Here is a 26332-nt window from a genome sequence, read left to right on the forward strand (position 1 = left end):
GGAGTATTTTAATCCTGCTAATCCTATTTCAACTGGCACTAATCTCGTTGGCACTTTTTACTTAGCTTGCTGCAAACAATATATGTGTAGCTTATTTTGGTTTGTGTGGAATACTTATAAAAGATACTTTTTCCTGCAAATAAAATTGTTTGTTAGTGCATTGTAAAAAGGTGACTTTATAGTATGAAGTCATGACCTGGAATAATGCATGGGCAGTGAATGACACAATGTACATGATTTAGTAAGTATCTCGTGTTAGGATAGAAATGTTATGTATAAGCAAATATATATATACATGTGCTTGTGCATTTAACAAGTGCATTGGTTTTGAACTCATACATGTACATATTTTGTTTTGAACCATTTGTTCAGGTACCTTGTTAATTTGGCTGATTTTGATAGTTTCCAACATTTTAAACATCTTAATTGTTTAGGGATTTTGTTTAATTTTATTTTATTTTAGCTTTGGTTTATTTCGATTTATTAGTTTGAGTTTACTTCACTCAAATTTTGGTTCATTTCGCTTCAGCTCAGCCTGTAGGTTTGGCTGAGGTTCGGTTTAATTCGCTTCCCGTTTCGCCTTGGTTTGTTCGTTCCGCTTCGATACGGTATATTTCTCGCCCTCATTTCGCGCCGATTAAGTTTGTCTTGCTTCGGTACGATTTATTTTCGCTTTTGTTTCTGCGTTGGTTAAGTTTGTTCCGTACGGTGTATTTCGGTTTCGTTTCGCGTTAATGACACAGTCTGCTCTATGCTAAGGGTCGTGATTGCTCAAAATCAGACACGTGACCCGAGGCAGCCAATCATATTACGGCAATGAATGTCGTCCTCGTAAACGAAAACTTTTAGATTTAGACGAAAGTGTTGGGTAAAGTAATGCTATTCTGAACATATTAAGCAAGGAAATCGCCACCTATACGTAATTTTGGAACTTATTGGACGTATAAGCGGTGGGGTAGCCTAGTGGTTAAAGCGTTGGCTCGTTACGCCGAAGACCCGGGTTCGAATCCCCACATGGGTACAATGTGTGAAGCCCATTTCTGGTGTCCCCGCCGTGATGTTGCTGAAATAATGCTAAAAAGCGGCGTAAAACCAAACTCAGTCAGTCAGTCAGTATTGGACGTATCGTGCTAGGTTATGACCTGTGACAAAAATGCTTCATGCATATATTTTCGCATTAAACATCGTGTCCGAGCGTGAAGATTGAGGCGGAGAGCCGAGATGTCACTTGTCAGTGACTTGACTTACATTACATGATCGCACAAAAGATGGAAATAGTAATTTTATACGTACGTTTGACAACTTTTATGAATGCTGTTGTTGATTTTAGTCATTAGTGTATTCAATTTATTTAATGATTTCCTCGAAACATCGTTACTTTGACAGTATTATTGTGGACCCGCTGCCGAAGCATGTGTCCGACAATCGTTGGTTTCAATAACATTGCGAAATATAGTTTACAATTTTAATTCTGCCGATAATACTAGTATATGATCAATTGAATTTGAATAAGTGTTTTCAGATATTGTGAATTGTGATAGATTTAGTATATGAATCATAAGTCAGGTAGGTTTTAAAATTATGTCTTTTTTGACGTGACTACTCGCCTGGCCGATTAATCGGCCTCCGGTGTCTGGGTACTCATAACGTTGTGGCCGATTATTCGGCCTGCGGTGTTGAATGGGTTAAATATGAATTCTACTGAACTACTAGTATTGGTTTTAGTGACTATGATGAAACGCCCCCTGTAAATGCACGTATGTATATGGTCGATTCCAACAAAAAGTGTACACAGCTGGGTACAAGGTGTCCAAAAAATTGCTTGCAGCTTGTAATTCTTTTTACCAATGTAAAGTCAACATATTCGCCTCTTATGAAAATCAGTTGCCATCACTAATCTCTAAAAGTGACAAGTTGGTGGATCAGTGAAGTTGAAGGCTCATTTTCTAAATTACCTACAAATACCAACATCATACCTTGTATATCCTGTGATTAGATGGGTTATATGTTGCCTAACATCCAAATTCACTGTTGTTCTACATGCACAATATGTTAATGACTATAGAAACTCTGAAGCCATATCATGGTTTCTTTCATGTTTTATAACCTCAAGCTTTACGAAAGTAGAACCATTTTGGTACCTTTGTTTGATGTAAGTGAGATAGCACCACTAAGCGTTCTTTTCACAAACAAATCATTATTACATATCTATCTTATTCATCTGAGAGACAACGGGTGAAACTTTCGGTAAGTACAACAAACAATGCATCAATAACCACATTTTGGGTTGAAGATAAAGTTTACTTGCAGGTAACACATATCACGTAATTCCTTGTATTTCATAAATGTTTATATATGTCAAACTAAATCGTAGCTGGTTTATTAAAACATCGAACAGTTGGAAATTGTTTTCTAATGAAGACTGTTTACAACCAATTTAAAGCTTTCTCTCTGTTTTGTCGGAAAGTAGCAATGTCATTTTATCTGATGGAAATATACTTCTCATCAAACGTTTAGGCTCACTTAAAACACTCACTATATGGTATATATATGTACTGTCACATCGAAAGATTGATTTCTCCTCTAACTTGGGGAACCAACTGCAAACCTTATGCATATGAATTGCACGAAGAACATGCATCAAATTGCTGAAAAGCATGTGAAAATATCGAACATGTGAACAGCTGCGTTTTGGTGTAAAATAATTTTTCAAAATTCGCCAATTTTCACTGATTTTTATCATTTATTGAACTAATGACACTGATCGTTTTAACGTTACGAATTTGTTTTACAATACATCAGTTCATGTGTGAACAGTACCTTTAAACAGTATGGAATAGTTTGCAAACTTTAGTTTAAAACAGTCGCCGCAAGTAAGTGGCTATATTTACACTAGTGAGTCTAAATGGTTGATGAGAAGTATAGAACTTGAACTAAAATCATTACATCAGAAATTTTATTTACCAAATGTTTCGACTGACATTTGTATTCAAAGAAAGCACATCACACATGTTCAAAACGCTTGAACTATTACCATATACCATATATAATTATGTACAGATAAACATGTCACTAAAACAATCAATACAGTATACGTCCTACTGAACTATAACTCAAACATGCTGTGTACACTTTTCGTTGAATCGACCATATGCATATTGAACTGTTTATAGTTACTGTATCTTTTCGTAGTTATATGTCAAAGATTATTTGGTGAATAGCCAAACCGTGGTTGATAACGGACAGCGTTAAACTGTAAGTTTGTCTCAGCAATGTGTGATATTTCTAACTGCCTAATGTTCTCTCTTGAAGGATCCTCTGTAATATCCACACCGCTTCAGAACGCTACAGGACGTGTAGGGGACCAGCTAGTGTTCCAGATCCAGCTGACACAAACGGGTCTTACAGGGGTGTGGCAGAAAACGATGGCGCCATTCCTACTGATTCCCGAATTCACATAAGAAACACTGGCAGCATCTACCTGTACATCAGTAGCCTCCAAGTGTCAGACAGCGGCAAATACACCTTCACTGTGGGCGGGGAGACGACGACAGCCTTTGTCACTGTTACATCAGGTAAACAGCGAACCATCCAAATCTCTCTGGTATTTACCTTGACAGAATAAAAGTGAAACTGAACACAGAACGCTGTTGTCAAAATATATCTACACTTTCCCAGAAGGGAGAGAGAGAGAGAGAGAGAGAGAGAGAGAGAGAGAGAGAGAGAGAGAGAGAGAGAGAGACAGAGACAGAGACAGATAGAGACAGAGAGACAGAGAGCAGGCAGATGCAAGTGATATGTGTTGAGTACTCTCGAAGCTCCGGTCTGTACTATGCCCGTTTCTTAGTGTCCATGATGATGCTTGCTGTGATCATTGCTGTTTTAATGATTGTCTAATTTACTTGAAAGACGAATAGCCTTTCATTCAACTTGATGAAAAAAATAATAATAACAATAGTCAATTTGTCATGCGCATTTCTCCATGCACAATGCATGCTCTGTATTACTATTACCCCGGATAACCCAAGCTGCCTCTTAAGCGCCAGAAGGTTATCGTCAAATGACTTTATTCCAACAGGTACCCATTTTCTGCTGAATATACAGAGGCAATTTTGAACAAACTCACTTGCCTTAGGTGAGACCACATGTATCACATGTGCTTCGTTGTGGGCAGGACTGAAGTCCTAGACACTCTCAGGAGTCAAGCTGCCAAACACGGTCACACATGTAGGGACTTCATCTGATTAGTGACCTGAGCTCTACGCACAGGGCCACACGCCACCACAAACTCTGATTAAAATCTGATTCTTCATTACAAACTATCCCCAAAACCACATGTCGGAATCTTACTCAACAGCTGCCAATGATGTCAAGCGCTGCACTTAGACGTGAAGAGTTGTGTTCCTGCCAATATCGTGTTGTCATCAAGGATTTGTTGTCCTGAACGCATAAGATCATATACTGTTTCAGACACAGCAGTCAATGGGAACTGGGGGGAGTGGTCACAGTGGAGCGGTCCCTCCTGTCCTGCCACGTGTGGTCCTACAGCCAGTCGTAACGTCACCAGATCCAGGACCTGTACTAACCAAGCTCCCAGCAATGGTGGCGCTCCCTGTCCTGGACAAAGAAGCGAAACTGAAAACCGACAGTGTGGACCATCTACCTGTGGTATGTACACCGACATTATTTTGGACTTTGGCTATTTGTCCACATAACGGTTATGCCATGTTACAACTGACATAGAGTAAGCTGTACCATGCATCACTGACGAGCTGACTGACTGATTGACCTACTACCTAAAGTACTCACTGACCACACTCTCAACTTCAGAACGAAGAGTAGTGTAAAGCTACATCTGGTGTATCCACACACATATCAGTCGTTCAACTTGATTACTGTCTGTTACCTTTATAGATAAGGTTTGTTGGGAAGTTGTAGTTGGTAACTATTGTAATCCCTCTTGTAGGAATATCATAGTTCTTTGAATTATAAAGTCTTTGTTCATAACAGGATTGTGTTTATGCTTAATTTCATGTACATTTAAGATCATGTACTGTTTCAGACACAGCAGTAAATGGGAACTGGGGGGAGTGGTCACAGTGGAGCGGTCCCTCCTGTCCTGCCACGTGTGGTCCTACAGCCAGTCGTAACGTCACCAGATCCAGGACCTGTACTAACCAAGCTCCCAGCAATGGTGGCGCTCCCTGTCCTGGACAAAGAAGCGAAACTGAAAACCGACAGTGTGGACCATCTACCTGTGGTATGTACACCGACATTATTTTGGACTTTGGCTATTTGTCCACATAACGGTTATGCCATGTTACAACTGACATAGAGTAAGCTGTACCATGCATCACTGACGAGCTGACTGACTGATTGACTTACTACCTAAAGTACTCACTGACCACACTCACTGACCACACTCACTGACCACACTCAGATTCAGAACGAAGAGTAGTGTAAAGCTACATCTGGTGTATCCACACACATATCAGTCGTTCAACTTGATTACTGTCTTTTACTTTTGTAGATAAGGTTTGTTGGATAGTTGTAGTTGGTAACTATTGTAATCCTTTTGTAGGAATATCATAGTTCTTTGAATTATAAAGTCTTTGTTCATAACAGGATTGTGTTTATGCTTAATTTAATGTACATTTAAGATCATGTACTGTTTCAGACACAGCAGTAAACGGGAACTGGGGGGGGAGTGGTCACAGTGGAGTGGTCCCTCCTGTCCTGCCACGTGCGGTCCTACAGCCAGTCGTAACGTCACCAGATCCAGGACCTGTTCTAACCCAGCTCCCAGCAATGGTGGCGCTCCCTGTCCTGGTGTTAACAGTCAACGTCAGACCGAACAGTGTGGACCAGCTACCTGTGGTAAGTACGGAATGATTTCATCTTCATTATATTAACTCTATGGAATTAGTTTTGGTGACAATGCTGAGACACTCCCGTAACTGCACGTCTGTGTATATATGAAAGCCCGGAGACTCGTGATGCTGAGTGTGGGCCGTGGACGGGTTGTATGTGCGCCAGTGACCTGTTATCCATACTTCATTATAAAATATCCACTCATCTAACATATGTTGTGGAAGCTGCTCTGGCTGAGTGGGTTAGATGACTGACTTTGTGTGCTGGTGATTACGTGCCTGAGAGTGTGGGTTCGAATCCCGGATGGACTCAACCTAACAAAAGTATTGGAATCGATACTTTACGGAGAAAGTGTAATCTCAAATATAACATATGTTGTATGTGAGACTGCCTTCTGTCATGGAAGTTCCGCTCAAGTGGCATACAATGTAGACTGTCAGATTGGAAGTGCAATATTGCCCTGCAGTAATACGTGTATTCAACAGATCAATATTTTCTGTGAGTATGATTTTACGCCGTTTGTAGCAATATTCGAACACTATCACGGCGGGGGGCACCAGAAATGGCCTTGACATGTTATACCCAGGTGGGTTAAGTGTGACGAGAGGGCGCTTCAACCACAAGGTTACCAAAGATTACAGTCTTGTCTGATTTACAGTACATTGCCATCAAGGATTCCATGGGAGGAATCTTCATAAGCTGCAGACCAGGGGCTCCTATTACGAAGGAAACCTTTACTAAGGTTAACCTTAACTCCCCTTCTTTAACATTGCACTAAGGTTATCTTAGTGACTTACGATCACCTTAGTGCTTTGTGAAAGGAGGACCTGCCTGGATTAGCTTTTGAATCTTCAACAGAGCAGGATTACGTAATTTGATCTTGACATTTCTGGTCGTTACAGTTGGTGGTGGAGTGTCTGAGTGGGGCAACTGGAACAACCCCCCCCCTGCCCCGCCACTTGCGGTCGTGCCGTCTACCACATGCAAAAACGCTATAGAACATGCAACACTGGCAACACCTGCACGGAGACGTTAGAACAGAGCCAGAGAGTTATTTGTATGGACAGTTTTTTGTCCAGGTGAGTGAAAATTGTCAATTCTTTAAGAATATGCATACTCATGTCAACGCGCCGAGACAAGTTAAACTAAATATTTCAGTTACACACGTATATCCTATCCCTCCACAGAAATATGGAATCATCGAAGGGACATTGTCGCATTGATATTTTGTCGCCAGTACAAAAACAATCAATAATATTAAAACATACATTAAATCGAAGCAATGTGACGTCACATTTGAACCATTTTGTCGAATTAGATATTTTACTTTTACTCTAAACAAAGAGCGTTCATGTGATAAAATAAATAACAAAATCAGAGTAAGACAATTTTCTGCTTTGATGTGTATAATTGGACCTGTGACGTCTTTGGGTTCTCTTTGTAAACTCGTTCTAGGTTATTCTGAGAATTTAACTGATAAAAGGATTCAGACATAAAATATAATATGCATAAATATACAAAATGTAATATACTGAAAGCCATTAAAAATGCAATTTGACATTCATACTTTCTTTACTCACACTAATTTCAACATATATAAACCTAACTGGCAGATATGTTTTAAGTGAACATCTGTGAATAATTTCATCTGAAAATGTCCAGTCAACAACAACATCAGTGACGCAACAACGACATCACACAAAGGAGGGGTCACTTGCAGTCAATATCGTGCGTGTCCACCGTGCGCTGCAAGACATGCAGTTGGATGGTCTGCAGCCTGTTATGGTCTGTGGTCTGATCATGACATCACCCCCTCCAAAACGATCATGTTCAAGGACACAGTTTGGCGCAAGTCTTTCTCCTTTACGTCGATAAATCTGTTGACGTCCATCTGCAAAGGATAAGTTAAACCTGGATTCATCTGAAAAAATGACATCTGGCCATGTCCTGTTGCCAAGATTGGCCCCATTTGCTGCCCGTCGCTGTCTGGCAAGTCTGTGGCGATGCAATAAGGTTGGACCACGGTACGGGTGACGACACCGGATGTTGAAGGCAGCAAGGCATCCTTGCACCTTTTGGGCGCTGAAATGACGTTGACTTGTCCCAATTGTCCTCCTTGCCTAATCATCAGCTGTTTGTCCGATCGCAAGTGTGAAACTCGGATATTGCGGTTTTGTCGAGCTGTGATCACAGGTGGTGCACCAGGTCGCTGACGATCAGCAACACTTCCGGTAGCCCGAAAACGTTGTCTGAATCGACTTACAGTGGATGGATGCACATTTAAGTGCCTGGCAATCATCACATCTGAAGCACCTTGGCTGACCATACCGATAACCTGATTCCTTTCGTCTTGCGTCAAGTGTGGCATTTTCTCAAAGTGATTGAGTTCCACAATTCCTTGTGCTTTTACAGGGCCTGGATGCAAGTAATGCATGTGCACAACGTGATTCATGAATGTGGTTGTGTTTACGAGAATTGTCAAAGGTTCAGTTTTAAGTATCAAAGTTCATGTGAGAGGAATGCCCGGGACTCGAACTCAAAAATGGGACAGAATAACAGCCTTTTATCCCTGCATCCTCTGTATCGCAGGAAGTAATATTCAATAGAACTTTTGTAAGTTTCAGGACAACAAGTACCAATTGCGTTTTTTAATGGCTTACAGTATATATTACATCTATGACATATAGGGGCATCTGACGTGCAGTTCAGGTTGCCAGAAATAATTGAGTAAGCTTGTTGTCCAGTTAATGGCGGCTTCACACAGTGGAGCATGTGGACCACAACACGACCGTGCAGAGACACATGTGGCGATAAACTCACGAAGACTCTAGTCCGTACACGCACCTGCACCAACCCAGCCCCGGCGTACGGGGGAAGTGCTTGTACGGGCGACACCCAGCAAACCTCAGTAGAAAACTGTAACTTACCAGTGTGTGGTGGTGAGTTAAAACAATGTTTTGAATATTATAAAATTGATTGTAAAATTGTAAGGGTGCCACCCTTAATTATCGTCATATACTTGAGTGAGTGAGTGAGTTTTACGCCGTACCCAGTTATATGACGGCGGTCTGTAAATATTCTAGTTTGGACCAAACAATCCGGTGATCCACAGCAAGAGCGTCGATCTACGCAATTGGGATACGATGACATGTGTCAACTAAGTCAGCGTGTATGACCACCCGATCCTGTTAGTTGCCTCTAACGACAAGCAGTGACTACTCGGTCAATTCTAATCTTAAAAACGAGTTAAATGTAAAACTGGTATGTGCATGTGAACATCTGTATGTTGCAGCTATTCAGTCCCACCTACAGAGCCAGTCAGCCGGTCCTGGTGGGTCGGTTGTCTTTGAAGCAGTCTTGAACCAAGACAACGCAGTGGGGTACTGGCAAAGGAATGGAATCACACTGACTAATTCATCCAAAACGCTAATCGAATCCATTGGGAAGACCCAGAAATTGACGATCTCAAATGTGGAGGCGTCTGACGTAGGCAACTACTCATTCGTCGTAAACGGCGAGACGACAACGGCTGCGCTCGCACTTCGGTCGACTGTCCCTGGTACGCATTATTTATAACTACCTGATTTTATTATGTAACCACCGCTTCTCAGATACCGTGAAATAGTGCGGGATTTAATAGTTTCCTCGGGTATATGTCCCAATTTTAGCCTCATACTTGATTGATTCAAAATTTATCTTACGCGTTGACATTAAGTGAAATACGGCTACACAATCAGCCTACAGTCAGCTGGCATTATACAAACTATAATATCTAGCCCTGGCAATACTAAACAATCACAACAACCTTGCACTTGTGTGATATCTGCTGTGATTGGTTACTTTGATACGATGATGTTGAACGTTGTTGCAGTCGATGGCGGCTTCAGTGAATGGGCCACGTGGACGAGTGGTCAGTGTTCAGTCTCTTGCGGCAACGGGTTGACGACGGGTACAAGAAGCCGCACGTGCACTAATCCTGTGCCTCAGAACGGAGGTCAGCATTGCTCAGGGCCGACGACAGACACGAGAACATCCCCTTGTAACAGGACGTGTATAGGTGGGGTTAACTACAGCAATACCAGTTACCTTACACACACATGAATGTAAACTGTCACAATACAGATCACCTCTATATGTAAATGTAGTCTAAACTGTCACAATACAGTTCACCTCTATATGTAAATGTAGTCTAAACTGTCACAATACAGTTCACCTCTATATGTAAATGTAGTCTAAACTGTCACAATACAGTTCACCTCTATATGTAAATGTAGTCTAAACTGTCACAATGCAGTTCACCTCTATATGTAAATGTAGTCTAAACTGTCACAATACAGTTCACCTCTATATGTAAATGTAGTCTAAACTGTCACAATACAGTTCACCTCTATATGTAAATGTAGTCTAAACTGTCACAATACAGTTCACCTCTATATGTAAATGTAGTCTAAACTGTCACAATACAGTTCACCTCTATATGTAAATGTAGTCTAAACTGTCACAATACAGTTCACCTCTATATGTGTAGTCTAAAATGTACCTCTAAACTGTCACAATACAGTTCACCTCTATATGTAAATGTAGTCTAAACTGTCACAATACAGTTCACCTCTATATGTAAATGTAGTCTAAACTGTCACAATACAGTTCACCTCTATATGTAAATGTAGTCTAAACTGTCACAATACAGTTCACCTCTATATGTAGTCTAATGTAGTCTAAACTGTCACAATACAGTTCACCTCTATATGTCTAAACTGTAAATGTGAAGTCTAAACTGTCACAATACAGTTCACCTCTATATGTAAATGTAGTCTAAACTGTCACAATACAGTTCACCTCCTCTATATGTAAATGTAGTCTAAACTGTCACAATACAGTTAAACCTCTATATGTAAATGTAGTCTAAAAATGTCACAATACAGTTCAGTTCACCTCTATATGTAAATGTAGTCTAAACTGTCACAATACAGTTCACCTCTATATGTAAATGTAGTCTAAACTGTCACAATACAGTTCACCTCTATATGTAAATGTAGTCTAAACTGTCACAATACAGTTCACCTCTATATGTAAATGTAGTCTAAACTGTCACAATACAGTTCACCTCTATATGTAAAATGAAGTCTAAACTACAGTCACAATACAGTTCACCTCTATATACAGTAAATGTAGTCTAAACTGTCACAATACAGTTCACCTCTATGTAAATGTAGTCTAAACTGTCACAATACAGTTCACTCTATATGTAAATGTAGTCTAAACTGTCACAATACAGTTCACCTCTACTATGTAAATGTAGTCTAAACTGTCACAATACAGTTCACCTTCTATATGTAAATGTAGTCTAAACTGTCACTGCGTACAGTTCACCTCCATATATGTAAATGTAGTCTAAACTGTCACAATACAGTTCACCTCTATATGTAAATGTAAAGTCTAAACTGTCACAATACAGTTCACTACCCTCTATATGTAAATGTAGTCTAAACTGTCACAATACAGTTCACCTCTATATGTAAATGTAGTCTAAACTGTCACAATACAGTTCACCTTATATGTAAATGTAGTCTAAACTGTCAATACAGTTCACCTCTATATGTAAAATGTAGTCTAAACTGTCACAATACAGTTCACGTTGACATGTAGAGTTTGACTAAAATGGAAATTAAGCTGTCACAATACAATTCACGTTGACATGTAGAGTTTGACTAAAATGGAGGTTAAGCTGTCACAATACAATTCACGTTGACATGTAGAGTTTGACTAAAATGGAGGTGAATCTGTCACAATACAATTCACGTTGACATGTAGAGTTTGACTAAAATGGAGGTAAATCTGTCACAATACAATTCACGTTGACATGTAGAGTTTGACTAAAATGGAGGTTAATCTGTCACAATACAATTCACGTTGACATGTAGAGTTTGACTAAAATGGAGGTTAATCTGTCACAATACAATTCACGTTGACATGTAGAGTTTGACTAAAATGGAGGTAAAGCTGTCACAATACAGTTCACGTTGACATGTAGACTTTGACTAAAATGGAGGTTAAGCTGTCACAATACAATCCACGTTGACATGTAGAGATTGACTAAAATGGAGGTGAATCTGTCACAATACAATTCACGTTGACATGTAGAGTTTGACTAAAATGGAGGTTAAGCTGTCACAATACAATTCACGTTGACATGTAGAGTTTGACTAAAATGGAGGTTAAGCTGTCACAATACAATTCACGTTGACAGGTAGAGTTTGACTAAAATGGAGGTTAAGCTGTCACAATACAGTTCACGTTGACATGTAGAGTTTGACTAAAATAGAGGTGAATCTGTCACAATACAATTCACGTTGACATGTAGAGTTTGACTAAAATGGAGGTGAATCTGTCACAATACAATTCACGTTGACATGTAGACTAAAATTTTGACTAAAATGGAGGTTAATCTGTCACAATATGCAATTCACGTTGACATGTAGAGTTTGACTAAAATGGAGGTGAATCTGTCACAATACAATTCACGTTGACATGTAGAGTTTGACTAAAATGGAGGTGAATCTGTCACAATACAATTCACGTTGACATGTAGAGTTTGACTAAAATGGAGGTGAATCTGTCACAATACAATTCACGTTGACATGTAGATTTTGACTAAAATGGAGGTAAATCTGTCACAATACAATTCACGTTGACATGTAGAGTTTGACTAAAATGGAGAAAAGAATCTGTCACAATACAATTCACGTTGACATGTAGAGTTTGACTAAAATGGAGGTGAATCTGTCACAATACAATTCACGTTGACATGTAGAGTTTGACTAAAATGGAGGTTAAGCTGTCACAATACAATCCACGTTGACATGTAGAGTTTGACTAAAATGGAGGTGAATCTGTCACAATACAATTCACGTTGACATGTAGAGATTGACTAAAATGGAGGTGAATCTGTCACAATACAATTCACGTTGACATGTAGAGTTTGACTAAAATGGAGGTTAAGCTGTCACAATACAATTCACGTTGACATGTAGAGTTTGACTAAAATGGATGTTAAGCTGTCACAATACAGTTCACGTTGACATGTAGACTTTGACTAAAATGGAGGTTAAGCTGTCACAATACAATTCACGTTGACATGTAGAGTTTGACTAAAATGGAGGTGAATCTGTCACAATACAATCCACGTTGACATGTAGAGATTGACTAAAATGGAGGTGAATCTGTCACAATACAATTCACGTTGACATGTAGAAATTGACTAAAATGGAAGTTAAGCTGTCACAATACAATTCACGTTGACATGTAGAGTTTGACTTAAATGGAGGTTAAACTGTCACAATGCATTTCACGTTGACATGTAGAGTTTGACTAAAATGGATGTAAAGCTGTCACAATACAGTTCACATTGACATGTAGACTTTGACTAAAATGGAGGTTAAGCTGTCACAATACAATTCACGTTGACATGTAGAGTTTGACTAAAATAGAGGTGAATCTGTCACAATACATTTCACGTTGACATGTAGAGTTTGACAAAAATGAAGGTTAAGCTGTCACAATACAATTCACGTTGACAGGTAGAGGTTGACTAAAATGGAGGTTAAGCTGTCACAATACAATTCACGTTGACATGTAGAGTTGACTAAAATGGAGATTAAGCTGTCACAATACAATTCACGTTGACAGGTAGAGTTTCACTAAAATGGAGGTTAAGCTGTCACAATACAGTTTACGTTGACATGTAGAGTTTGACTAAAATAGAGAAGAATCTGTCACAATACAATTCACGTTGACAGGTAGAGATAGACTAAAATGGAGGTGAATCTGTCACAATACAATTCACGTTGACAGGTAGAGTTTGACTAAAATGGAGGTGAATCTGTCACAATACAATTCACGTTGACATGTAGAGTTTGACTAAAATGGAGGTGAATCTGTCACAATACAATTCACGTTGACATGTAGAGATAGACTAAAATGGAGGTGAATCTGTCACAATACAATTCACGTTGACAGGTAGAGATAGACTAAAATGGAGAGGTGAATCTGTTACAATACAATTCACGTTGACAGTAGTAGAGTTTGACTAAAATGGAGGTTAAGCTGTCACAATACAATTCACGTTGACATGTAGAGTTTGACTAAAATAGAGGTGAATCTGTCACAATACAATTCACGTTGACATGTAGAGTTTGACAAAATGGAGGTTAAGCTGTCACAATACAATTCACGTTGACATGTAGAGTTTCACTGAAATGGAGATTAAGCTCTCACAATACAATTCACGTTGACATGTAGACTTTGACTAAAATGGAGGTTAAGCTGTCACAATACAATTCACGTTGACATGTAGAGTTTGACTAAAATAGAGGTGAATCTGTCACAATACAATTCACGTTGACATGTAGAGTTTGACTAAAATGGAGGTGAATATGTCACAATACAGTTTACACTGACATGTAGAGTTTGACTAAAATGGAGGTGAATCAGTCACAATACAATTCCACGTTGACATGTAGAGTTTGACTAAAATGGAGGTGAATCTGTCACAATACATTTCACGTTGACATGTAGAGTTTGACTAAAATGGAGGTTAAGCTGTCACAATACAATTCACGTTGACATGTAGAGTTTGACTAAAATGGAGGTTAAACTGTCACAATGCATTTCACGTTGACATGTAGAGTTTGACTAAAATGGATGTAAAGCTGTCACAATACAGTTTCACGTTGACATGTAGACTTTGACTAAAATGGAGGTGAATCTGTCACAATACATTTCCACGTTGACATGTAGAGTTTGACTAAAATGGAGGTGAATCTGTCACAATACAATCCACGTTGACATGTAGAGATTGACTAAAATGGAGGTGAATCTGTCACAATACAATTCACGTTGACATGTAGAAATTGACTAAAATGGAAGTTAAGCTGTCACAATACAATTCACGTTGACATGTAGAGTTTGACTAAAATGGAGGTTAAGCTGTCACAATACAATTCACGTTGACATGTAGAGTTTGACTAAAATGGAGGTGAATCTGTCACAATACATTTCACGTTGACATGTAGAGAGTTTGACTAAAATGGAGTTTGACAAAAATGAAGGTTAAGCTGTCACAATACAATTCACGTTGACAGGTAGAGGTTGACTAAAATGGAGGTTAAGCTGTCACAATACAATTCACGTTGACATGTAGAGTTGACTAAAATGGAGATTAAGCTGTCACAATACAATTCACGTTGACAGGTAGAGTTTGACTAAAATGGAGGTTAAGCTGTCACAATACAGTTTACGTTGACATGTAGAGTTTGACTAAAATAGAGAAGAATCTGTCACAATACAATTCACGTTGACATGTAGAGATAGACTAAAATGGAGGTGAATCTGTCACAATACAATTCACGTTGACAGGTAGAGTTTGACTAAAATGGAGGTGAATCTGTCACAATACAATTCACGTTGACATGTAGAGTTTGACTAAAATGGAGGTGAATCTGTCACAATACAATTCACGTTGACATGTAGAGATAGACTAAAATGGAGGTGAATCTGTCACAATACAATTCACGTTGACAGGTAGAGATAGACTAAAATAGAGAATTGAATCTGTTACAATACAATTCACGTTGACAGGTAGAGTTTGACTAAAATGGAGGTTAAGCTGTCACAATACAATTCACGTTGACATGTAGAGTTTGACTAAAATAGAGGTGAATCTGTCACAATACAATTCACGTTGACATGTAGAGTTTGACAAAAATGGAGGTTAAGCTGTCACAATACAATTCACGTTGACATGTAGAGTTTCACTGAAATGGAGATTAAGCTCTCACAATACAATTCACGTTGACATGTAGACTTTGACTAAAATGGAGATTAAGCTGTCACAATACAATTCACGTTGACATGTAGAGTTTGACTAAAATAGAGGTGAATCTTTCACAATACAATTCACGTTGACATGTAGAGTTTGACAAAAATGGAGGTGAATCTGTCACAATACAGTTTACGTTTACATGTAGAATTTTGACTAAAATTAAGGTGAATCAGTCACAATACAATTCACGTTGACAGGTAGAGATTAACTAAAATGCAGGTGAATCTGTCACAATGCAATTCACGTTGACAGGTAGAGTTTGACTAAAATGGATATTAAGCTGTCACAATACAATTCACGTTGACATGTATAGTTTGACTAAAATAGAGGTGAATCTGTCACAATACAATTCACGTTGACATGTAGAGTTTGACTAAAATGGAGGTGAATATGTCACAATACAGTTTACACTGACATGTAGAATTTGACTAAAATGGAGGTGAATCTGTCACAATACAATTCACGTTGACATGTAGAGTTTGACTAAAATGGAGAAGAATCTGTCACAATACAATTCACGTTGACATGTAGAGATAGACTAAAATGGAGGTGAATCTGTCACAATACAATTCACGTTGACAGGTAGAGTTTGACTAAAATGGAGGTTAAGCTGTCACAATACAATTCACGTTGACATGTAGAGTTTGACTAAAATAGAGGTGAATCTGTCACAATACAATTCACGTTGACATGTAGAGATAGACTAAAATGAAGGTGAATCTGTTACAATACAATTCACGTTGACAGGTAGAGTTTGACTAAAATGGAGGTTAAGCTGTCACAATACAATTCACGTTGACATGTAAAGTTTCACTGAAATGGAGATTAAGCTCTCACAATACAATTCACGTTGACATGTAGACTTTGACTAAAATGGAGGTTAAGCTGTCACAATACAATTCACGTTGACATGTAGAGTTTGACTAAAATGGAGGTGAATCTGTCACAATACAATTCACGTTGACATGTAGAGTTTGACTAAAATGGAGGTGAATCTGTCACAATACAATTCACGTTGACATGTAGAGTTTGACTAAAATGGAGGCTAAACTGTCACAATACAATTCACGTTGACATGTAGAGTTTGACTAAAATGGAGGTGAATCTGTCACAATACAATTCACGTTGACATGTAGATTTTGACTAAAATGGAGGTGAATCTGTCACAATACAATTCACGTTGACATGTAGAGTTTGACTAAAATGGAGGTTAAACTGTCACAATACAATTCACGTTGACATGAAGACTTTGACTAGAGATGTTTGACTAAAATGACATGAACAGTGTACTAACTCTGTCACCACAGGTGGGCTGTACTATACAACGGCACGCCCGTGAACACATGTCTTCAACAACCCAAGCTTGTCGTAAGAGGCGACTAACGGGATCGGGTGGTCAGGCCCGCTGACTTGGTTGACACATGTCATAATATCTCAATGCTTAAATCGATGCTCATGCTGTTGATCACTGGATTGTATGGTCCAGACTCAAGTATTTGACAGCCGCCATATAGCTGGAATATTGCTGAGTGAGGCGTTGAAAACCAACCAACCCACAACAGCACAGTGTACGTAAATGCTGTCACAATACAGTACATACTTACCCTTTCCACGAACACCCGGTGTCATCATTGATTTACCATGATCAAGTTATCACTATTGGTCCACTGGGCCTTGCAGACAGATGATAGACACCAGATATGCTATGGAGGATTGCGATCAGGAACACAGACAGACACTAGAACTCGCTCGTGCACGAAATCCTAGACCACAGAACGGAGGTCTGCAATGTGCTCCACCGTCTTCCGAGACGAGGACAACGTCGTGTGTAATGGCCGCATGCAAAGGTAAGTTAACCGTAAAGTATAACGTATAGGTAGTACATCTACGGTGAAGTGTGTAAAGTAGTACGTATAGGTAATACATGTACGGTGACATGTAAAAGTAGTACGTATAGGTAAGACATGTACGGTGAAGTGTAAAGTAGTACGTATAAGTAGTACATGTACGGTGAAGTGTAAAAAGTAGTACGTATAGGTAATACATATACGATGAGGTGTAAAGTAGTACGTATAGGTAATACATGTACGGTGAAGTGTAAAGTAGTACATAAAATACATCTACGGTGAAGTGTAAAGTAGTACGTATAGGTAATACATGTACGGTGAAGTGTAAAGTAGTACATAAAATACATGTACGGTGAGGTGTAAAGTAGTACGTATAGGTAATACATGTACGGTGAAGTGTAAAGTAGTATGTATAGGTAATACATGTACGGTGAGGTTTAAAGTAGTACGTATAGGTAATACATGTACGGTGAAGTGTAAAGTAGTACGTATAGGTAATACATGTACGGTGAAGTGTAAAAGTAGAACGTATAAGTAATACATGTACAGTGAAATGTACAGGCGCGATACGAGACAGGTACTGGGAGAAAATAGACTTTATACTAAAAATAAAAGTAGGTAAACAACCTACCCAGTTAGAGTAGATAGCAAGATGTCATTTAGAAAGTGATCAAATGTACCCATCAAAGTTAGACTCACTTAAAGCGCTCATTATATATAATGCATGTATATATATATGGTTACATCGAAGATGAATTTTTCCACCAACTTGGGGAACCAACTGCAAACCTTCTGCAAATTAACTGCACGTGGATCATGCACCAAATTGCTGAAAAGTCGGTGCAAATATCGTGCATGTGAACAGCTGCGTTTTGGTGTAAAGTTTTGTTAAGAATTCGCCAATTTTCACTGAGTTTCATCATTTATTGAACTAATGACAATAATCTTTTCAACGTTACGAATTCGTTTTACAATACATCAGTTCATGTGTAAACAGTACCGTTAAACTGTATGGAATATTTATAATCTGTTCTACCATGGCTACGTGAAATGCTCGAATTTGATTGGTCAATCAAAATTCAGACGGTATCAAATTTGGATTGACAATGCGTCTGATTTCACGGCACTTCACTGCGCACGTATACATCACTGACGCACTTCTTCAGCTTGGCCACCAACATGACTAATATCAACACAACATACGTGATGGAAATGCTTATAAAACATTTATTAAAACCCGAAAAATATAATTGTACGATTTCACCTCCACAATTATTAGGTAACCTCACTATCATAATTATTACCTTCTATTATATCCGGTGTCCCCGCCGTGATATTGCTGGAATATTGCTAAAAGCGGCGTAAATCCATACTCACTCACTCACTCACCTTCTATTATAAAAATATTCAAACTCAATTACAATACACAGCCCATAAACAAACAATATCTAACATATAAATCAGAAAACCTAATCTATCCCTATTTGTGCAGCAAAACGTTCGTAAACATCTGCCTGCCTGGTAAATGGTATAGTTGTTTCCGTTTAGAATGGGAAATTCATAGAGATAACGGTCAGGCATAACACCAAATTTATGCCACTCATACTCCATCATGTCCCGTTGCATCGTTCAAAATGTTAAAAATTGAACCACGAGAATTCCTCTCTGCCACCTTCCCAGCAAGGCTGTCACTGCTATGTTCGTACACTTTGAAAAAGGTTGGCCACAATCCAGTCCCAAATGATGAGAACAATGTTCCCAAGGTATCCCAAGTTAGTGGCATGTACAAAAAGCAGCACTGTCACTCTTTCGTTGCATGCCGGGATGGAGGCACGTGCGTGAAATCATGATCGATACTCGCCGGTAATAAAAATCAACAGTCTTTGATGAGTTACAGGTCGTAGGTCAATCAGAAAAGGATCTATTCTTCGATTCTGCAGGGTTCAGATTCGACAGTCAGTCAAGTATTTTCCACTGTCACTTCAAAATTCAACCATTCTCAAAATGTAAACTCTGGCTCGTCCGCCATTTCTAACTGTTGCGCTGTCAGCAACTACAAGAAAATAAGTAGGTCAGACGATTCCATTATAGTGTGGCCAGGGGGGTACAGTAACACGGCACTTAGGTGCTGATGTACATATCATATAAACTACGCGTTCGGCTTCAAATGAAATTTAGAGACTATCAATTCGGTCTAACATTCATCTAATTTCCAAACACAGTACGTTTATCTCCTAACTTTAGAACTGTTGACCGGAGTAAGTGGCTACATTTACACTAGTGAGTCTAAACTTTTGATGGGTAGTACATTTGGGATTACACTTAATCAGTAAAGTACACATTCTAGTACTTTTGGGGGTTGAGTCCTATCAGGGATTTGAACCCACACTCCGAGTCAGGCACCAAAACGCCAGCTCACAAAGTCAGTGATGTAACCCACTCCGCCGATGCGGCTTCAACAAATATTAAGTCTGGCAAGTACTAGAACCCACATGGCCGAAAGTTATGATTACACAATGCCACTGAGATGTCACTTACGGAGGAAGTGTAATCCTAAATATAACATCTTATACATTTTAAACTATGGTGACAACTATTTGCAGTTGATGGTGGAATGACTGAGTGGGGTGCATGGGTCAACCAATCCTGCACGGAGACTTGCGGTAAGAGTGCCACGAGAACTGTGGACAGACACCGAAACTGCTCAAATCCAGAACCGAGGTATGGAGGGCGCCCTTGTACAGTCCATCCGTATGAATCTAAAGTGGTCAACTGCGGACTTGAGGACTGTCCGTCGACAGGTGAGGGGCTAATGTCGCTTGATGTGGAGATTAACACACCTCAGACTCCAATGGTTTATGTTGCTAATTTTTCGATGAACATGGTGCTAGAAGAGTTTCCGGTTGAAACTTTGCCAGGCATGAAACTAATATTTCGCGCACGTTTCGTAACAGTGGTCTGTCAGAAAGTTGTTTTTACTTGTGCCACAGTACTGGTTTGACACGTAACATATTCCTATGGTGACAAATGGTGTGCTTCTAGTAGTGTACAGCACATCCGCTGTACATTGTTACACATCATACATTAACAGACCACCATGTTGTGTATTGCTTCTAGTAGTGTACAGCACATCCGCTGTACATTGTTACACATCATACATTAACAGACCACCATGTTGTGTGTTGCTTCTAGTAGTGTACAGCACATCCGCTGTACATTGTTACACATCATACATTAACAGACCACCATGTTGTGTGTGCTTCTAGAAGTGTACAGCACATCCGCTGTACATTGTTAAAGATTGCGTACGCTACACATACATACATTTCACTATTGTTTGTTGGAGTTCCTCACATAAGGTATCATCCGTAATTTTTAACTTAAGACATGCATAACATCCCTCGAAAAATGTGCCGGCTTATTGCTTCGATTTTGCTGTAAGGTCTTGTACACGTGTCTCGAGCGCGTAACAGAAGTGGCAGTAGTGCACCTGCACGACCAACTAGATCATGTCTCACATCCTGTCGTCACTCAAACACTTCCATGCTCATATTAAGACTCAACTTATCTAGTTATAGGCTTGACATTGTGTTGTACATACGTGAATGTATTGGTGTGATTTTACTTCCAGCGTCTCCTGCATCTTCCCGAGGATTCACAGTGTATTTTGTCGTGGATGGTTCAGAGAGTATTAGCAACAGCAACTTCGGAATAATTAAGGACGTCCTTAATTACTTTGTTTTAACCAGTCAGTCTATCGGCAGTGCAGTTAGAATTGGTGTTGTGATCTACGGCAATAATGTCACAACTATAATCCCTGTGTCTTCAAACATCACGACACTTTCCACGGAAATAAACAAGATATCACATCCAAGTTCAGGAACTTTCACTCACTTAGGAATTCAGCGAGCTGGCGTGTTCTTGTCCAGGGAGCCTGGTGATACTTCAAGAGTGATGATTGTCATGACAGATGGACTGTCAAACTACCCCATTAATACAGAAGCTGCTGCTGCTGGAAGCGAGGAACTCTGGAATTACCATTTTTTCCGTGGGTGTAAATCCGTTACTCAATTTCCCAAGCTCGCCCTATCAAAAGACGGTATGAAACGGGCTTCGATCTATTGCCTCGTCAATGAGACTGTCTTTCAAGTTGAAAACTTCTCCACTTTGTCAGACACAATGGACAGGATCCTTGAAATTTTGTCTTCATCAAAGGTAAGATCGCTTCCAATCAATCGTAATTATAGGAGTGTAGGGTAAAGGAACTAGGTCCCGATCTACAAAACGCTCGTAGAGCTTCGTAAGCCCATGATAAACTATAGAGTTACGAGAGGGCCTAACTTTACGAACGCTTTGTGGATCGGGACCCTGGAATAAAGATTTTTGAAGCTCTCTTAGAGCTACGATAGTCGTAACTGCCATACATTAACATCAACTTACGACTATTTTAGCACTAAGACAGCTTCGAAAATGTAGGCATTAGATTAATGTTTTGACAAATAAGAAGAAACTCCGTTGATATATATTTGCGAGTGCAAGTTGTTGTTTTTCGTTCTTGTTGTTGTTTGTTTGCTTGAGCAATAAGATCTTTTCTGGTCGTGTGTTCTGGATGTATCTACGACTGAACTCTTGACTGTGCACCCTGTTGTTGTAGACGGTGGAATGTCGAATGGGGCTCTTGGAGTGTTCCTGCGTGTCCACCACTGACATGTGAGAATCCGACCAGCCTCCGGAATGCGACCAGGACCCGATCCTGCAACAACCTTCCACCACTGTTGCCGGTAGACCCTGCAGCGGGGACACAACTGAGGCGGAGAGGAGAGACTGTCGTCTTTTAGACTGTGGTTACGGTAAGATGTCATCCGTTTGCAAAATGTCATTCGCCGCCCAGCAGGAGTTCCAGGAACAATATCGCGCCAGTCGGTGAGTAAATGGTGAGCAAACAAAAAGTGCATGACAATATGATCAAAGTCCTGCTTTATCCACCAAGCTCCAATATCCACCAAGCTCAATATCCACCAACCAATCTGTCCAATTTCCACCAACCATGCTTCAATACCCACCAATCTCCACCCACCAAGCTCCAATATCCACCAGGCTCCAATACCCTGGCACAATGCCCCAAGCTCCAATGCCCACCAAGCTTCAATACCCACCAAGCTCCAATACCCCAGGCCAATATCCACCAAGCTCTAATATCCACCAAGCTCGAATTTCCACCAAGCTTCCAGTGCCCACCAAGCTTCAATATGCTTCAATATGGCTCCAATATCCACCAATGTGCAATCCAATATCCACCAAGCTTCAATATATTCAATACACCAAGCTTCAATACCCGCCAGCTTCAATGCCACCAAGGCTTCTGGGCTCAATATCCACCAAGGCTCCAATATCCACCAAGCTTCGAGGGTGCCCACCAAGCTTCAATATCCGCTCTCATATCCACCAAGCTCCAATACCCACCAAGCTCCAATATCCACCAAGCTCTTTGGCTCCAATATCCACCAAGCTTCATCCACCCAAGCTCCAATATCCACCAAGCTCAATGCCCACCAATCTGTAACCACCATCCACCCACACACCAAGGCTCCACCACACCGGTTCCGCCAAATACAACACACTTCATAGAACCTCTGTATTATTACACACGACGTGGGCTTATACTTGCCCCTTCATTCATGATGACACTCTTTGGTGTTTCATATTGGAAACAATATTATTCCGGTTCACTTAGAAATATTTGGTCAGCATTGAAATGTTTTGACTTAAGATAAATGTTTTGACTAGCTATAAATAGTTTCTCTTTTTACATCGTAACGATTCAAATGACTTCTGGAAGGAGTATCGATGCTCATGCTGTTAATCACTGGATTGTATGGTCTCGATTATTTACAGACAGCCGCCATATAGCTGGAATGCTGCTGAGTGCGGCGGAAAACAAAACTCACTCACTCACTCTGGAAGGAGTACACAATGCATGCCACTGACTCTGACAAACTCCCAAATCAGTACATGTGTAATGAACTAAAAAGATCCTGTGGCAGTTCATTGCGCAGGGACGTTCAGCTCAGGTGATCGTAATTCCGAGTCTTTAAGACTTGATGCCGTAGCGCTAAGATGATCGTCTCCATGCTTTAACGGAGATTTACGACCGTCGTAGCGCTATTTTGATCGTAACCCATACGACATACTTACGACAATAGCGCTAAGATGATGGCAACTCCAATTCATTAACACAGCCTTACGACAGTCGTAGTGCTAAGATGATCGTAACAAGACTTTAACATTGACTTGCGACAGTCGTAGTGCTAAGATGATCGTAACTCCGACAAGCGCTAAGATGATTAACTCAACATAACACAGACTTACGACAGCCGTCGTAGATCGCTTTAACGGAGATGATAGCGTATTATGATCTAACCCCATAACACACTTTACGACAATCGTAATGCTAAGAACACTCCAACACTTTTCTGCACCTAAGATGATCACCCATATACTTTAACATAGACTGCTACTCGTCTAAGATGATAGCTCATTTAACGGAGACATGTTCTGCACACCCACTCAGACGATACTCATGTAACATCAGACAATTTTTTACTTTTGCAGGCACAATATCTCCGGTTGTAATTGGTGTTGCTGTAGGGGCTGCTGTTGCTCTTGTGATACTGATTGCAGTCATCGCAGTATGCATCAAGCGGAGACAGAGACAGAAGGTACGTGCATGTGTCAACATTACGTATCTTGCTGTTCACATTGAACACCGTAAGCTACCAAAGTAAGTATGATTTTGATTTCAGTGTATTTAGTGACAGTAAACGTTTCACGTATATATATGTTCATAATGTCCCCAGCCATTATGTCAGTCACTTGGCAATGTTCCACCATCACTTCCACTCTGCTTCACATTCAAAGTCCATCTATGTGCGTCTATTGGGACGACAAAGGAGCGACTAAATCTTTATTGTTTTCCTGTATGATTACTCTTCGCCTTTTCTGCTTAAAATATCAGATAAATGTTAACATGGATGCACTTAAGCTAAGATATTTCAATTGTCAATGCAGTAAGTCATTCAATTACTAGAGGAAAAACTATTTGAGCCACATATATATCCTTAAATTTATCATAAATATTATATAAACATTTGTGCAAATATGTAATATAATGTGACACATTGTGTCATAGCGGAAAAATACCCTCAGCGGACCCATGGTTTTATACTTATTTTTATAGCAAAACATGTTGTCATTAACATATTGGAATTTAGAAAAAGTTTAATACTAGAAATTATGAAAATGAGGGATCATGTAAAGGGTTTGCTGATTTTCCCATAGACTCTTATGTTTAAAGTCCTGGCTAACCAAGGAATCTTTAAGACTAACATATCTCAAGAAACCCACAGTTCCTCCTGCTTTTCTGGGCTGTTTTGCAAAGACAAACGTCATACTTTAAAATATACCAATTAGAAAAAAATGTACTATTTATATTACCAGCTAACATCCTTAAAACTAATAACAAAGCAAACACAACAATGTTGCTCCCGCGTCAGGAATACAACCGACATAACAACGTTGCACAACCATCAGAACTCCAGTTAACACACTACAACCTTGAACTTCTGGCCGTGTTGGGTGAAGGTCACTCTGGAAGGTCTGGAAGGCCAAGGCCAATGGGATTCTACACACAGGTCAATGTGACATCGTTGCTGTTAAAAGTATGTAAAGGTGAGAAGACATTCTGTATTTTGGAGTCAGTGAGAGTTAGTATGGTTTTACACCGGTTGTGGAAATATTCCAGCAATATTACGGCGGGGGACACCGAAATGGGCTCCACACATTGTACCCATGGGGAATCGAGCCGGGCATTCGGCGTGACAAGCCAACGCTTTAAACGATAGGCTACCCCACCCGCCCACTGGGTTTTGGAATGTCGAGGACGACCTAACCCTGGCCGAATAATCTAGCCGTAAAAATGACCCCCACGTCCATGTATTTATGTTAAAACAGTTGTGGTACAAGCACATATGCACAACATGGAACGCTGTAGACACAGGCTCTTGCATAATGGTGTATCTATAGAAAGTAACACATGTTATATTGGATTCCCTTTTCTAGTTTAGTAGTTTCCTTTCATGTTGATGTTTAACACAAACTCAAAGGGAGACTACAGGAATGAATGACGTGTAATTTCTGAGGGGACGTAACTTCATGTCTAACTGTTTAAAGAACGTGTTACTCCCTGTGTGTAACAGTATGATGTGTACATACTCTCTTGCATATGGGCCAGAGGCCGTCTGTACAATAAACCTTTTGACTGACTCTTTGAGTCCACTTTCCCAGTGAAGTAGAGATTCTAGTACTTTTTGTGTATGCTTGAGTCTCATCCGGGATTCGAATCCAGATTGTCAGAGTCAGGAAACTTACAGCCATCTCACTCACATCACTGACTTCGTGTGCTGGCGATTAGACGCCTGAGTCACAGTGCGGGTTCGAATCCCAGTATTGACTCAACCTAACAAAAGTACTAGAATCCTGTAACTTCACTGAGAAAGTTTAATAGTAAATTTTGACCACTTTGTAAATGGCATAGTGTATTCTCTATAGAACATGGAAGATTGAAACCTTGTAAGGTTAAAGAACAAATAAACTTTCTTTTTGTAATCTTTTAATCTATTACATATGAAAGATTTGTGGTCAGTCTTATGCGGAACAGCAAATTCATTCTTTA

At 39.8% G+C, this 26332-nt stretch overlaps 1 protein-coding gene across 1 annotated transcript in view; it reads left to right on the forward strand.

The window, feature by feature from the left end:
- LOC124273553 overlaps positions 1-25952 on the forward strand; it is a 50467-nt gene extending 24515 nt beyond the window's left edge. The window contains 14 exon segments of the mRNA XM_046708833.1: positions 4471-4668; positions 5141-5260; positions 5531-5535; positions 5678-5877; positions 8616-8810; positions 9164-9430; positions 9743-9928; positions 20205-20402; positions 21233-21263; positions 22256-22359; positions 22362-22451; positions 24214-24320; positions 25155-25329; positions 25945-25952. Of these exon segments, the coding sequence (XP_046564789.1) occupies positions 4471-4668; positions 5141-5260; positions 5531-5535; positions 5678-5877; positions 8616-8810; positions 9164-9430; positions 9743-9928; positions 20205-20402; positions 21233-21263; positions 22256-22359; positions 22362-22451; positions 24214-24320; positions 25155-25329; positions 25945-25952 (1884 nt within the window).
- The last annotated feature ends 380 nt before the right edge of the window (positions 25953-26332 follow it).

Source organism: Haliotis rubra, unplaced genomic scaffold (genome assembly GCF_003918875.1).
Source record: "Haliotis rubra isolate DU_JTF1 unplaced genomic scaffold, ASM391887v1 Scf1818, whole genome shotgun sequence".
Taxonomy (NCBI): Eukaryota; Metazoa; Mollusca; class Gastropoda; order Lepetellida; family Haliotidae; genus Haliotis; species Haliotis rubra.